This window comes from Rhyacophila brunnea, unplaced genomic scaffold (genome assembly GCF_057557595.1).
Source record: "Rhyacophila brunnea isolate RB1 unplaced genomic scaffold, BYU_Rbru_1.0 scaffold_12, whole genome shotgun sequence".
In the NCBI taxonomy this organism is placed as follows: Eukaryota; Metazoa; Arthropoda; class Insecta; order Trichoptera; family Rhyacophilidae; genus Rhyacophila; species Rhyacophila brunnea.
Window position 1 is genome coordinate 13,334,285 of NW_028232774.1, and position 13,021 is coordinate 13,347,305.

At 34.7% G+C, this 13,021-nt stretch overlaps 1 protein-coding gene across 1 annotated transcript; it reads right to left on the reverse strand.

Annotated features, from left to right (window-relative positions):
- Positions 1-375: 375 nt before the first annotated feature.
- On the reverse strand, positions 376-12,656 carry Fen1 (Flap structure-specific endonuclease 1). The gene is made up of 8 exons (XM_085960795.1): positions 12,473-12,656; positions 12,319-12,384; positions 9,561-9,764; positions 8,583-8,728; positions 6,753-6,920; positions 6,434-6,652; positions 4,820-4,975; positions 376-1,148 (listed from the first exon to the last, which is right to left on the reverse strand). Exons 1-8 carry the CDS (start codon positions 12,552-12,554, stop codon positions 1,035-1,037), a joined length of 1,155 nt encoding a protein of 384 aa, XP_085816921.1. The 5' UTR covers positions 12,555-12,656; the 3' UTR covers positions 376-1,034.
- Between the last annotated feature and the right edge of the window lie 365 nt (positions 12,657-13,021).

Below are 13,021 nucleotides of genomic sequence, written 5' to 3' on the forward strand. Positions count from 1 at the left end.
TTAATTACAAGCCCCGAAATAATATAATATTTTTATTGCTTTGTTATGAGAGACGCTAATAATAATTATTTTGTGCTTCTTGGGCCCCTTATTACATAGGTGAAGGGTAATGCGTGGGTGGGAGGGGTCTACTCAGTAGTGAGCGCGTCGAGCGCTTTTTTGGTGGGCTTTATGCCTAATAGGTTGAGCAAGTGGCTGACATCCATTTCTCGTCAAAACAAAATCTATTAATACAAACCTCCACTTTGTGGAGGCCCATATGATCTTATTACGATTGGACATAGTCGGGAATATTATATCACATTATGGAAAAATATGGTAAAATGTAGGTAGGTTACATAACTTAGTTTTGCTAATAAATGAAACACAAACATATTCTCTTTCGAATAAATTTATTCAGTAATGGAAAATCACAATTTTATTACTGTTAATAAAACGAAACATGAAAATATAATATGGAAAAGGAAATAAATACACGTTTAAAAAAAGTATGAGAAGCTTCAATAACCTGAGATTTCAGGGGATATATTTTATCATGATGGTTTAGTGCGAAGATATTGTATGTGCAGTTTTTGTCGAAATCGAAATGGCTGGACTGTGCCACGGGATATTTAAAAATGCTAGGTCAAAGCAATTGGAGGATGGAGGACGCCAAGACCCACCAAGGGTTGTAGTGCCATAAATGATGAAGTTAAGTTGAAACATGACCGTCTCCATCATTCTGTCAGTAGACCAAAGATCCATTTTGGCCCATGTGTCATTTTGTACACCTTTCCCCTACTGATGGACACAGAATCAATATAACATTGTCCAATGGAAAAAGCCGTTTGAGAAGAAATTTGGAAGTAGCTCAGTAGGAATGTAGGATTATATTGGTGTCGAGCCGAAAGTCTGTGTGCATGGCGCCGAACAGTATAGTAATCACTGAAAATGTGAATACCACTGAAAATTCCACATTAAGTTAAACATTATACCGATTTAAAATAAAGTCGCCAGCGATGAAAAATAATAACCTAATAATTAAGAACTAGTATTTATTTAGGTCTTCCACGACCTTTGCCTCCCCCACTGGTCTTTCCTCTCTTTGGTGTTGAGCCCTTTTTAACGTCATTTGCTTTTCTCTTCGGCGTGCCTGTAGATGGCATAACCTGATGGAAATAAGAATAATCAAAAATGATTTAATATGAAGGTTGGTGTATAAACTGTCATCGTGCAGCTGAGAAGGCAAAAGTTTGCTGATGTTAGTAAAATGATGGCAATTGTTGTGAGAAGACAATCCAATTTGGTGATAATTTAATTATAATACGAGGGTGGGTCAATAAGTCCTTAGAAAAGCCGACAGGTGGCGCGACTAGTACTGTAAGCGGTTTGTTTTCATGCAGCGGCACTACCGATTCAGTATGCTGCGAAGTTTCAATCAGATTGGTCGGGTTGTTGTGTGTTTCTCGTACATTTAAAAAAAAAAATTGCTTGTTTACAAAAAAAAGAGAAAATTGAGTTTAGAGCTGTTATTAAACATTTTAATATAAAAGGGTTAACAGCAAAGGAAATAAAAAATGAGTTGGATTTAGTTCACGGCATATCTGCTCCTTCACTTGCAACTATTTATAACTGGTTAAATGAATTTAAACGTGGTCGTACATCAACAAAGGATGAACCACGCTCAGGACGTCCTGTAGAGGTGACTACACCAGAAATGATCAATAAAATCCACGATATGGTGTTAAGTGACCGAAGATTAAAGTTGAGTGAGATAATTGAGGTTACAGGGATCTCAAAAGCTGGCGTCATTTCTAATTTACATGACAAATTGGGCATGAAAAATATTTCTGCAAGATGGGTGCCGCGTTTGCTCACAGTCGACAATAAACGCAATAGGGTGGTGGCCTCTAAAGCCCTGTTGTCGCTCATGCAACGCAATCCGGATGAATTTTTTCGTCGCTTTGTGACTGTAGATGAAACATGGATACACCACTATACTCCCGAGACGAAAGAACAGTCAAAGCAGTGGATTGCGAAGGCAAACCATGTCCAAAGAAGGCGAAAACCGTAAAATCAGCTGGTAAGGTTATGGCTACTGTATTTTGGGATGCACGTGAAATTATTTTCGTTGACTATTTGGAAAAAGGAAAAAAAATAACAGGGGATTATTATGCATCTTTATTGGACCAGCTAAAAAACAAAATTGAAGAAAAACGGCCTCATTTAAACAAGAAAAAAATCCTCTTTCATCAGGACAATGCCCGTGTTCACACATGTTTACGATCAATGGCTAAAATTGAAGAATTGAAGTTCGAATTGGTCGACCACCCACCGTATTCGCCAGATTTAGCCCCCAGTGACTTTTTCCTTTTCCCAAACTTAAAAAAATGGCTAAGTGGACAACGTTTTTTTTTCAAATGAAGAAGTCATCGATCGGACAAATGCTTATTTTGAGGACCTTCCGAAAACTTATTTTTCTGACGGTTTAAAAAATATTGAGAAACGTCTAACCAAGTGTATTGAGCTCCAAGGAGATTATGTTAAGAAATAAAAAAAAAATACAAAAATAAAAACTGTTTTAATGCTTTTTTCTAAGGAATTATTGACCCACCCTCGTATAATGAGATTAGCGAGACAGTCAGCACTTTTACGTGTGAACAGTTATTATAGCGATAGTTTAAAATATGCACTATTGATGCAAGTAAATCCATATGCACGTGTAGAGTTGGGTATTTCCCGAGAAAATCTCAATCTCGAGATTCGGGATTTCCCGAAATGATGAAATTTTGATATCTCGAGATTCGGGATTTCCAGAAGAGAATTCTCGGGAATTCTTGATATCGGGAAATTTTAAAAAAACCTGTAAAAATCCTAAAATCAGTGTAAAAATCATTGATATACTACTAGATGAGCAGTTCCCATACAAGTGTCATTTTAAAAATGTACCACAAAAGATATTACGAATATCGTCTTAAAATATTTCCTTGTAGGTATAATGCGTTAAGACCGTTAACATGGATTCCCGAATTTCACCCGTATTGCCCTGGCTGTAAAACTAAATTTGCGTTCTGGGAATAGTGAACCTGAGGGTGCTGCAACGCAAAACAGACAGAGCAAGTCGTCATGCGCTGACTATTAGTTAGAGTAAGATGCAAGCTAGATCGGGCTTACTCAGTAAGTTTTAACAAAAGCCGAGTCGCTGAAAATCAGACGTCATTTTAACCCTTTTACTCCCATTCGGCCGATATTTCAGCCCACCATACCTATGCGAAAACTCCATCTGGGCCGATCCATCGGCCGAAAGTTTGGATCCAAATTTACGATTTATTCCAATTTTTTTCCCGTCATATTTCGTCTCATGTAGACATAGCATTATATTCGGTCTGTGTTAGGTGTGACTAATATTTATTTTAGTATGGCACTTGTTTATAATTATGTCATACCCTAATAACTCACAAGTTATAATTGCTCTTGCTGTCGAACTCGAAACCAAAGAGGGTCATAAAAATAATAAAACAATATTTTTATGACACATTTTAAGTTCTGAGATTTCTTTTAGTTGTTTTATGATTCATATATCACATAATTATGAATTTTGTAATTTTTATGAACTCTGACGAGCGAACAATGAATGCCCACTGTTTTTTTGGTAGGATGGTGAAAAAATACATGAATAAATATTATTATAATAGATTTAGTGCTTTGAAACTTATTTTTTGAAATTACTTCATTCCCATAACAGTTAGTCCTCGATACTGTATCGAATTCTCGTGCGATTTCGTGAATTGAATAATATTCTTGAATACCTTGACACTATACGATTTTTTTTTTTGATTACTTTATAAAAATTCTATTTCAAAGAGAAATAATAATAAGTTTATTTTTTTTTCTGTTACTAGATAAGAATAGATTATACTATAAAATTTGATATATCAATTCTAAATAAAAAAATGTTGTCACACTTGTTTTGCAGTTCAAACATAGTTTTATCCGTTCATTTCTAAATAAATATTGATACATTATTTTTTTCTTTTGTTTTATTGATGTAAACTATCAATATTATTACTTATTAATGCTTTATACACCATTGAGAACACACAAAAAAAGTTTCAAATTTTTAAAACATGTGTAGAATTTATATTATTTATTTAATATTATTTATTTAAAAAAAACTAAATCGACGATTTTTTGGCAAAAAACGCTTGGGAGTTTTCGCATATGCTAGGCTAAATCAGCTGGGAGTAAAAAGGTTAAGAAGCATATAATTCATCCAGTAGTATATCAATGGTAAAAACAGAAAAATTCCAAAAAAATATATTATTTTTATTTATGTAAGACAAGCAAAATAGAAGTATGAAAACAAAAATAATTAAAAACATTATTTATTAAAATAGTATTTCAAAAAACACAGACTGTTGCGTTTGCAAAAATTGTACTCATTTTGAGTGGACGTTGGCTTAATCGTGTTAAATGCCCCGATCAGTCTTTGAACGTTTTGTATTTTCTGACCACTTTTTTCATATAGAAAATCGTTTTTTTTCAATTAATATTTGAAAAATCCCCGAAAATTTCCCGAAATGTTAAAAATTTCAATTCTCGAGATTTGGGATGGAAAATCTCGAAAATTTCTCGAGAATTCCAGTTGGGAAATTCCCGAAACCCAACTCTATGCACGTGTACAGGTGGTAAGTTTTAACAGATTTTGATGAGCAAGCATGAGACAGCCGGTTGCTATGTCATTGCCTTGTCGAAATTCATGCTGACTCAGCTGGTTACTCAAACTGGTCATTAATCGCTGTATCTATAAAAAAGATGATAACCTAAAAAGCATTCTTACCGTAAAGAATGAGTCAAGTCTTCCTTGAGTGGTTCCAGTGCGAGACTTTGATATTTTCTTAGTTCCATTTCTGACTCTCTCCTCGTTAAATTGTTTGTCTCCGCATAAATACTTCACCAAGCCTTCTTCATCAGGCTCGCGCCATTTCAATTCAATCTAAACAAAGAGGATGCAGTCACATTTTTTAGCAGAAAATTCATAATATGACTGGATTGTGAAACAGGAATTTAAGGATGCTTGGTCAAAGAAATTCGAAATGCGGCTGTAGTGCCAAAAATTATGATAAAAGTTTAATCCTCCTTGAAAAATAATAAAGTCTTACACTATCTATTTTTTTTTTTTTTCATTACAACAGACCACATGGCTCAATGACAGTAATGTTGTGAAACAATCACATAAACACCCAGGTTTTGAAAAATCACATAATATGTTAATGTATTGTGACCTCAATCAAACCTGGAACCCCTGGAGGAGAAACCAGTGCCTAACGCACTAAAATACAAGTCACATTATAACTTATCAAGGAATTTCACGCGACAATACACAATCGCAGAGTAATGCACTGTTCACGAACACATTCATACAATTCATGTGTTGCACTGACACATTTGGACGATTTAATTTTTAATGTGAAATCTTCATCAGTGAAACCATCATAGCCAATTCGAAACACGCCAGTCAAACCACCAATCTTTCGCTTGTATTGTTTATGGTTTTTGATGAATGGACTCATAATCAGTCGATAATAGCTGTGAAGTTTGTTTCATAAGAGTCTACAATCCGAAATAACTCTACTTTTTGATGCATGTACAACACATTGTGACCTTCTGTCACAAACGTCCTTTAGGCTTAGCACCCTTGATATTATAAACAGCGGCGGCTCCTCTAATACCATCGAAGTGCTACGCACTGCCTGCATTTTTGAAGACATCACTCAACTTTTCATTATTATTCATATGTGTATCACTCACTTCGAGAAGTAGAACATGTAGCAGTATTATGAACAATACTCCGTTCATGAGCGCAAAGCGATTGCGATCCAAATGGATTTTCAGTTTGCACATGATTACAATGAGGCCATTGTATACTTCTTAAACGGTAGTCCAATGTTCCTGTGGTAGCGTTTTGTGTAGCATTTTTACACTTTATGATCGACGCACGAAATTAGGACTCTAGAAACAAAAACGCCAGTTTCTGTTTTATAACAATGTTGGCGAGTTAATTTTTAACAATTTTACATTTAAGATTTAACGAATCGCCAAACTTTTACGAAAATACAAACTGCCGCATTTGTTTCTAAACCACTCAAATACATTCAATATAATAAAAAAACACAACAGCCGGTTATTTATTTGGCTGACGCATTGTTCGCTCAGAGCATAAAGCCTTAAACCGTGACATTTATTTTTATTTATTGATATTAAATCATTCAACTGTTTAAAAACTTTTTTAAGAAATAGAATAAATAAACAAAGACATATTTAATTTACCTTGACCATCGGCCGCCACTGATTATAAAGTAATCTACTCGCCATGGAACTTTTTTTACTAGTCAGGGGCAAACTGAATGAAAGGAAAACAATAACATTGGCACAATATACTATCATAACTTACATCCACTTTTGACGTGTCTACAATTTCGGGTTTCAGAAACAAGTTTCTTGCTTGCTCATAGTTCCAATTCTCAGGGGGCGGGTACTTCTGTGTGTCAATGTTTTTTAATATCATTTCAATGGATCGGTACTCGTTGATCAAGTCTATGGCGCGCTTAGGGCCGATGCCTTTGATTGAGGGGCAGTAGTCGCAACCGAGGAGGATGCAAAGGTCTATAAACTAAAACATAAAGTAAATGTTAATTTATCTTATGAATTTTTCATACAACTTATACTATTATAAATTCCAACAACAAGGTACTATGCATCAATGTCTTTACCTCATCCCTAGAGAGCCCCATTCCTTCGAGCACCCTATCAAAGTTGAACTCCTGAACGGGAATTTTACGGGCTTCGCTGAAAGTCATATGACGTACCAGAACAGTAGACCCGAAAGTTAAGGCATCCATGTCCTCAGTCGCAGTCGCAAACACTTTACCGGAACGGACCTGAATAGAGGTATACCATCAATAAAACAAATACACTTATTCTGCACGTGTTACTAAGGCTGGTATTAGACTATAAAGATCTTTGACATATACCTTTTATGAAGAATATTATATAAAATCTTTTAGTGTCATAGACTGTATTTCATAAAAGATGTTTAACTTTTAACTTTTATCAAAGATTAGTCTATGGTAAATGGTTTTTTGCAGTGTTACAGTGCAAAAATTTTACTTGTTGAAAAATGGTTTAGTGGCCTTCAATGCGAACCAGTGTTATAGTATCAAAGTATTTTTTAAAAAATCACACAGATGTGACTTTTAATCCAATATAAAATATTAGCAGATCTGCTGAAACTACAGTCAACATGGTAACATTGGGTCTATGTTGTGACAGCTTGTTTCAAAATGGAACACAGCGAAATTAACCAACAATATTATTGAACATACCGTCACTGTTCTGGCAGAAGACACTAATTCGAAAAAATGACATATTGAGTTAGTACCAAAATGTTCCTTATTTCAAACTTTACCGTCTGGAAACCTTCTTAATAAATAAACAGTCTTTATTTTAAAGTCATCCTTTTTACGATTACTTAAAAACTCACATGATAGACCATTATTTCAAACTTTTTAACAACTTCAAAGTCAAATTACTCAAAACTAGTATTCTCCAGTTAGTGTGTTCTGCCAGAACAGAGACGATACATAACTTGAAAACACCTCAGATATATACCCACTAGAAAAATCACATTTGAAAAAAAATACAATGCTCAACAGGTTTGAACCCGTATATCCACTAGTATCACGCCAATATGCTTTAACCAATTAAGCTACAAGCCTCATACCTAATTGCGATAATTTAAACTAGTAGGTGCTACATGAAATGCTTATCAAATTGGGTTTATCGGTTTTTTTTTAAATTAAGGAATATTAATTACCGTAATTACTAACCGACGTCCAGCTCTCACCAAATATTTAGTTATAACATCTACTTGAATTTGCTAACAATAAAATTTTTAATAAACCATTTCTTTTATTCAACGAATGATTCACAAGATTTTGAGAATGTAACATTCCGTAATTCGTCACTGTCCAAGCCAATTGTCGTAACCCTCAAATATCAAATTGTTAAGGAAGTGAAAAAAACTGTAGGCATTGGATTTATTTATTATTTTAATTATATTATTTTACTACGCATTGAGGATTTTCTTTTATTGACACACCAGTGGCTTACATTTAGACGGTTACAGCATTTGGATGAAATATTTTTTGTCAAGTTACAAATGGCTTAAAAATTAGTTTTGATATAAAATAATTTTTTGGGATTTATGATACTTGGCCAATTCGTGTAAGAGTATGCAATAAGTCCATTGCCATCAAAATGTCACTTTGGTGAAGGGTGAGGGTTACGACAATTATTGCCCTGCACAGTGACGATATATTGAACTGTGCACTATTTATGTCTATGAATCTTAGCAGCATACATCCACCCCTCGCCACTGCAGTATAATAATATGCCCTCTCGTGTTTTATAAAAGAATGCTCTTAAAAGAACTGCTATCAAACATTTGATAAAACATCTTTTATAGTCTAATACCGGCCCAAGATTAAACAACAGTGAAGCATGACTATGCATCTGGCCCATAAAAATTATCAGCAAATTACCAGAGCAGCACACTGAGCCTCCGCTTCACAAGGGGCATCCACGTACGGAACTCCCATTAAAGTGAGCAGTTGCTTCGCTTCTTCAGCATGTTGCTTGGTTACCTTAACAAGCCGCCTGTTGTACTTTTCCACCATAGCTGCGTCACCTGTAAACATATCAAACACATAAACCTGACAGATTTGAATCGGTCATAATAATTGAGATGGCTGCAATTAAATAAACCGGTATATTTAATGTGATTAAAGGATATCGGGAATCACTTCATTCTACCGTTTAAATCAGTGTCTGTCAAACTTTTTTACCTGACAGCACACTGGGGATGAGGAATTTGTTTTGTGGCACGCCAAATAAATAGTGACAAGGATGCAATTGATTGAACAATTATTTTTATAAATATAAATAAAAAGGATTTCAAGTTATACACATTTATATTTTTTATAAAAATCAATGTTTTTTAAAATAGATATAAAAAATATTAAAACTATGAATTAGTCAAAAATCGCTTAAGTGATGCTTAGAAAACTTAATAAACTAAATTTTAATAATAAATATGACCATGAAATATATGTAATAATAGGGTGCGGTCCGATAGAACAAATTCACATTTTATTACATTTTTTAGAATTGTAAGTCTGTCTTTGACTTAAAATAAAAAATATTTTTATTTTAAATGTTTTCAGATACATATTTATTCATTAATACAGTAAAAATTGTAAATTATCAAAAAAATGTCTCAAATTGCAAGCTTTGTATTTTTCCGCTAGGTGCCTTTTTAAAAAAGACTCAGTGAAGACTTCGCCTTAAGAATCAATAGTTGTCTCAGCAAATGAGTATTTTCATGCATTTGTATTGGCCGTGTATTACAAATCATCATGTAACATGATGTAAAAATACAATGACTAGTGCGACTTCTGTTGATAAACTTCAAATATTAACATTGTATCACATAGGAAATTGTCTATGGTAATTCCACTAACCAGCTTCAGTAGCTTTGTCTAACTCCTTCTGTGCATCTTCCCGCCTCTCTGCTCTCTTGATAAGCTCTCCGGATTTAAGTTCTGGTGGCTTTCCGTCAAATACATACACGGGTTTGATGCCATGCTCTAAAAGACGGATTGTTCTATAGAATGTTCCCATCAAATGAGATGTGGTCTCCCCATCTACAGACGTCAACTGGGCACCTGGAATGAATAGATTCATATACAATCAATTCTGCTTAATTGGGACACATCGGGAATAGGGCAGTTTGGCCCAATTAAGCGCCTGCTCCAATTATGCGAATTCCACATTAAATTCAACAATGAATTTTTTTTCTTGGGAACGATCATAAAATTGTCAAAAATTTGAATCAAAGTGACAAAAAGCAATTTTACACATACGTCTAGCGATAACTGAATACGGTACACTTTTACAGGACTAACAACAGACATGGCGCGACACCGACGCAACAGTAAACATTATGTGATATCCGATTAAAAACAATGCAATGTGTAATTGAAGTGCTGTTACATTATATGAGATTGCATCATGTTACCTATAAATGTAACACAATAATATGTATTGTGATCTTAAATTTACTGTCTGAATTAAGTTGATGTTCTCCTCTACCCCAATTAAGCAAATCGTCAGTATATTTATATATATTTCCGCATGGGGAGCATTTCGATCGCCCACAAATTCATTTGCGTGTTAGACAGGTAAACACAATGAAGAAATAGATTCATTCATATTATTATTTCAAATCAATTTATTTCTACGAGCTATATGAAAAACATAAAATCCTTGGTATTGAAGAACACACTGAAAATTTTGATGTTGAGGGCTTGAGCAGACAGAGAGCGGTCAGGAGTTCTGCGTTCCGCATTCTTTGTACTGTTTGGACTTCATCATGACTGTGCACACAACAGGCAGTCAGACCGCGCCGGTTAATGAGAACGCTTGCGTTCTAGAGTTCTATTACCGGAATTACAAAGAACTCCGTACCTCTCAACCGTTGCAATGTCTGGATCAGAAAAATTAATCGATAGAGAGAAGATTGATACTTGATTTGTGACGCAAATTATATAAATCGTTTTTAATACAAACATATTGTTTTTAAATCAACACTTGATTGATTTACATGCATAAATACTTAATAATTTGGCGAGATTTATAGTTTTCATAGTTCAATAATGGAATAAATTTGACATGTGAGGTTATGGATAAAATTGAAAGGTTAGAATCGAAATGTCAAATATTATAGATAGAATTAGGTACACAAACAAATAAGTTTAAATGTCACTTCGTTTAAAATCATCGATATTAAGTTTTTAAATATCTGGTTTGATAAAATGCATTGATTACAGCAGTAATTTTAGTACCTAGATTATATTTAGTTTACAAGTCAATGTCAAATGTAATCAAATTATATAATTCATCGAAGCTTTGTATTGACATGCGAAAGTTAATTAAAAAGTCGTTTTTCATCTTTAATGAATTGCTGAAAAAGAACATTAAATTCTCCTTCTTTTCGCTTCATATTTATCGGATGCATCCAGTGCTTTCGTTTTGTTTGAGACGCCTTTAAGTTCCACAAAAGCAATGGTTCGCCTTCGGAATTTGAGCTGTCAAACAACATAGAGCGAAACCACACGGGGGCTTCGTCTGCGAGACTGTTGTATTCCGACTGCAAGTGGAAGTGAGAACGAACCGCTGTTGCGTACTCACTCCCACTCGCAGTCTGAATACAGCGGTCTCGCATACGCTGCGCCCTTGTCACTACAATGTTTGTATACAAATGGAACGCATTTATTGTTGACCGCCACATGTCTGCTGTCGGAACTCGTATTGAACGCTACCGGTCAACTGTCGGCTGAACGCAGAACGCTCTCTGGCTGTTCAAGCCCTTACGTACAATGTACATAGAGGGGACATGAAACCGGATCACAATCAAGGTCTAGGGTCAGTCAAAGATCGAATTAACTGTTTTAAACATAACCAAAGTGATGATGGAGAGAAAATCAGAAATCACATCATATCAGTAGACCGGTGATTTTCAACCGGGTTCCGTGAGGTGCACCAGAATCCATAAAATCTTGCGAAAAAAAGTACAACTTGAAACAATTTAGGTAATTAGTAAACACAAGGTTTAACAGGGTCTATTCAAAAACATAATATTTTCAAATCGTAGATTAGATATTATGCCGTAATTATTATTGAAGTACTTAGTAATAGTTTTACTTGAGGGACATTTTTGAAACAATAAAAATGAGGTATCAGTTGTCATTATCGAATGTCATCGCCTACTGCATGCCTACTGCTCATTTTGTTTCTGTCAAAGCTTTTTGTTTCTTTCTTTTGTTTCTGTAAAGCAAAGCATTGATGTACTTATTGTGTTTTTTTTGTTAATCACATTAGTTTTTGACAATGTGGAAGTATGTTAATATACCTTGTGTATCTGAAGAGTGGGCAATAAATGGAATAAGTACTATTTGATATATTTTTTTCAAAATTGATTATCACCTTGGGTACCTACCTACTTACTTGCAATTAATAAATATAAATTTGAAAATATAGCAGAAAATGCAACTACCGCACTAGACGTTACGCAGCGATGATACGATACATTGATGCAACAAGTGGATGCCAAGCTATTAACGCATGAATCTGTTACCTACGCAATAATACAAAAATTTACCTGAGTTGATAGGTTATAAACGTCATTACCTACATATTTCACAGTATGATAATATTTACCTTCAGTCCGTACGGCTATCAAGAATTGATACAAGCACATAGACGCGTCGATAGCTATTTTCCGCCCTGAAAAAGAAGTATTTCATCATTTTAGTCAATATTATTAGAAATAGATGACAGACAAGCAAGGCAAAAACATTACTAGTTTACCTACCAAAATAGTGTTTCATTTCACTCTCCTTGATGGCTTGTGGCGCAATGTCCGATATTAACTTCGCTAAGCCTAAAATTCCCATAATGCTGGTTGAAAATAATCTTACACGTATATTTAATCAAAGCAAAATTACGAATTCGCCGAACAACGGATTGGAATGGCGCGAAAAAATGGCGTTCGAAGTGTTGCTACCCGATGGCAACCATAGATAGTTTAAAAAAATATCATGCGTCGTTCGCCTAATCTAGTCGTCCAAAAACAACAACAAAATGGCTCTATTGGACCATTAGAAGCTATTTCCCAGTTAGTATGGCTTGTGAAATTTTCACGCGGAATGTTTTAATTTTTGGTGAATTTGGCGTCCTTCAAAATCGCCAAGGTAGTTCCATTACACCGTTAGATCACACCACTTTACGCCCGCTCCTTGTGAAACTTCCCTGTTTATGCATACACTGTAAGAATAAATCTATATAGGTATTTTGTACTCTCAAAACCTACCTACATACTCCTTGACTTGGGGTAATGTGCTTATCAATTTGAGACTCCTAG

What these genes read in the sequence shown, in the direction of transcription:
- Fen1 (XM_085960795.1), bottom strand. Translation starts at nt 12,554, where the DNA reads ATGGGAATTTTAGGCTTAGCGAAGTTAATATCGGACATTGCGCCACAA. An exon ending in TGAAATGAAACACTATTTTG is followed by an intron (nt 12,385 to 12,472) that starts GTAGGTAAACTA and finishes CTTCTTTTTCAG; the next exon opens with GGCGGAAAATAGCTATCGAC. An exon ending in TGGGGCTCTCTAGGGATGAG is followed by an intron (nt 6,653 to 6,752) that starts GTAAAGACATTG and finishes TTTATGTTTTAG; the next exon opens with TTTATAGACCTTTGCATCCT.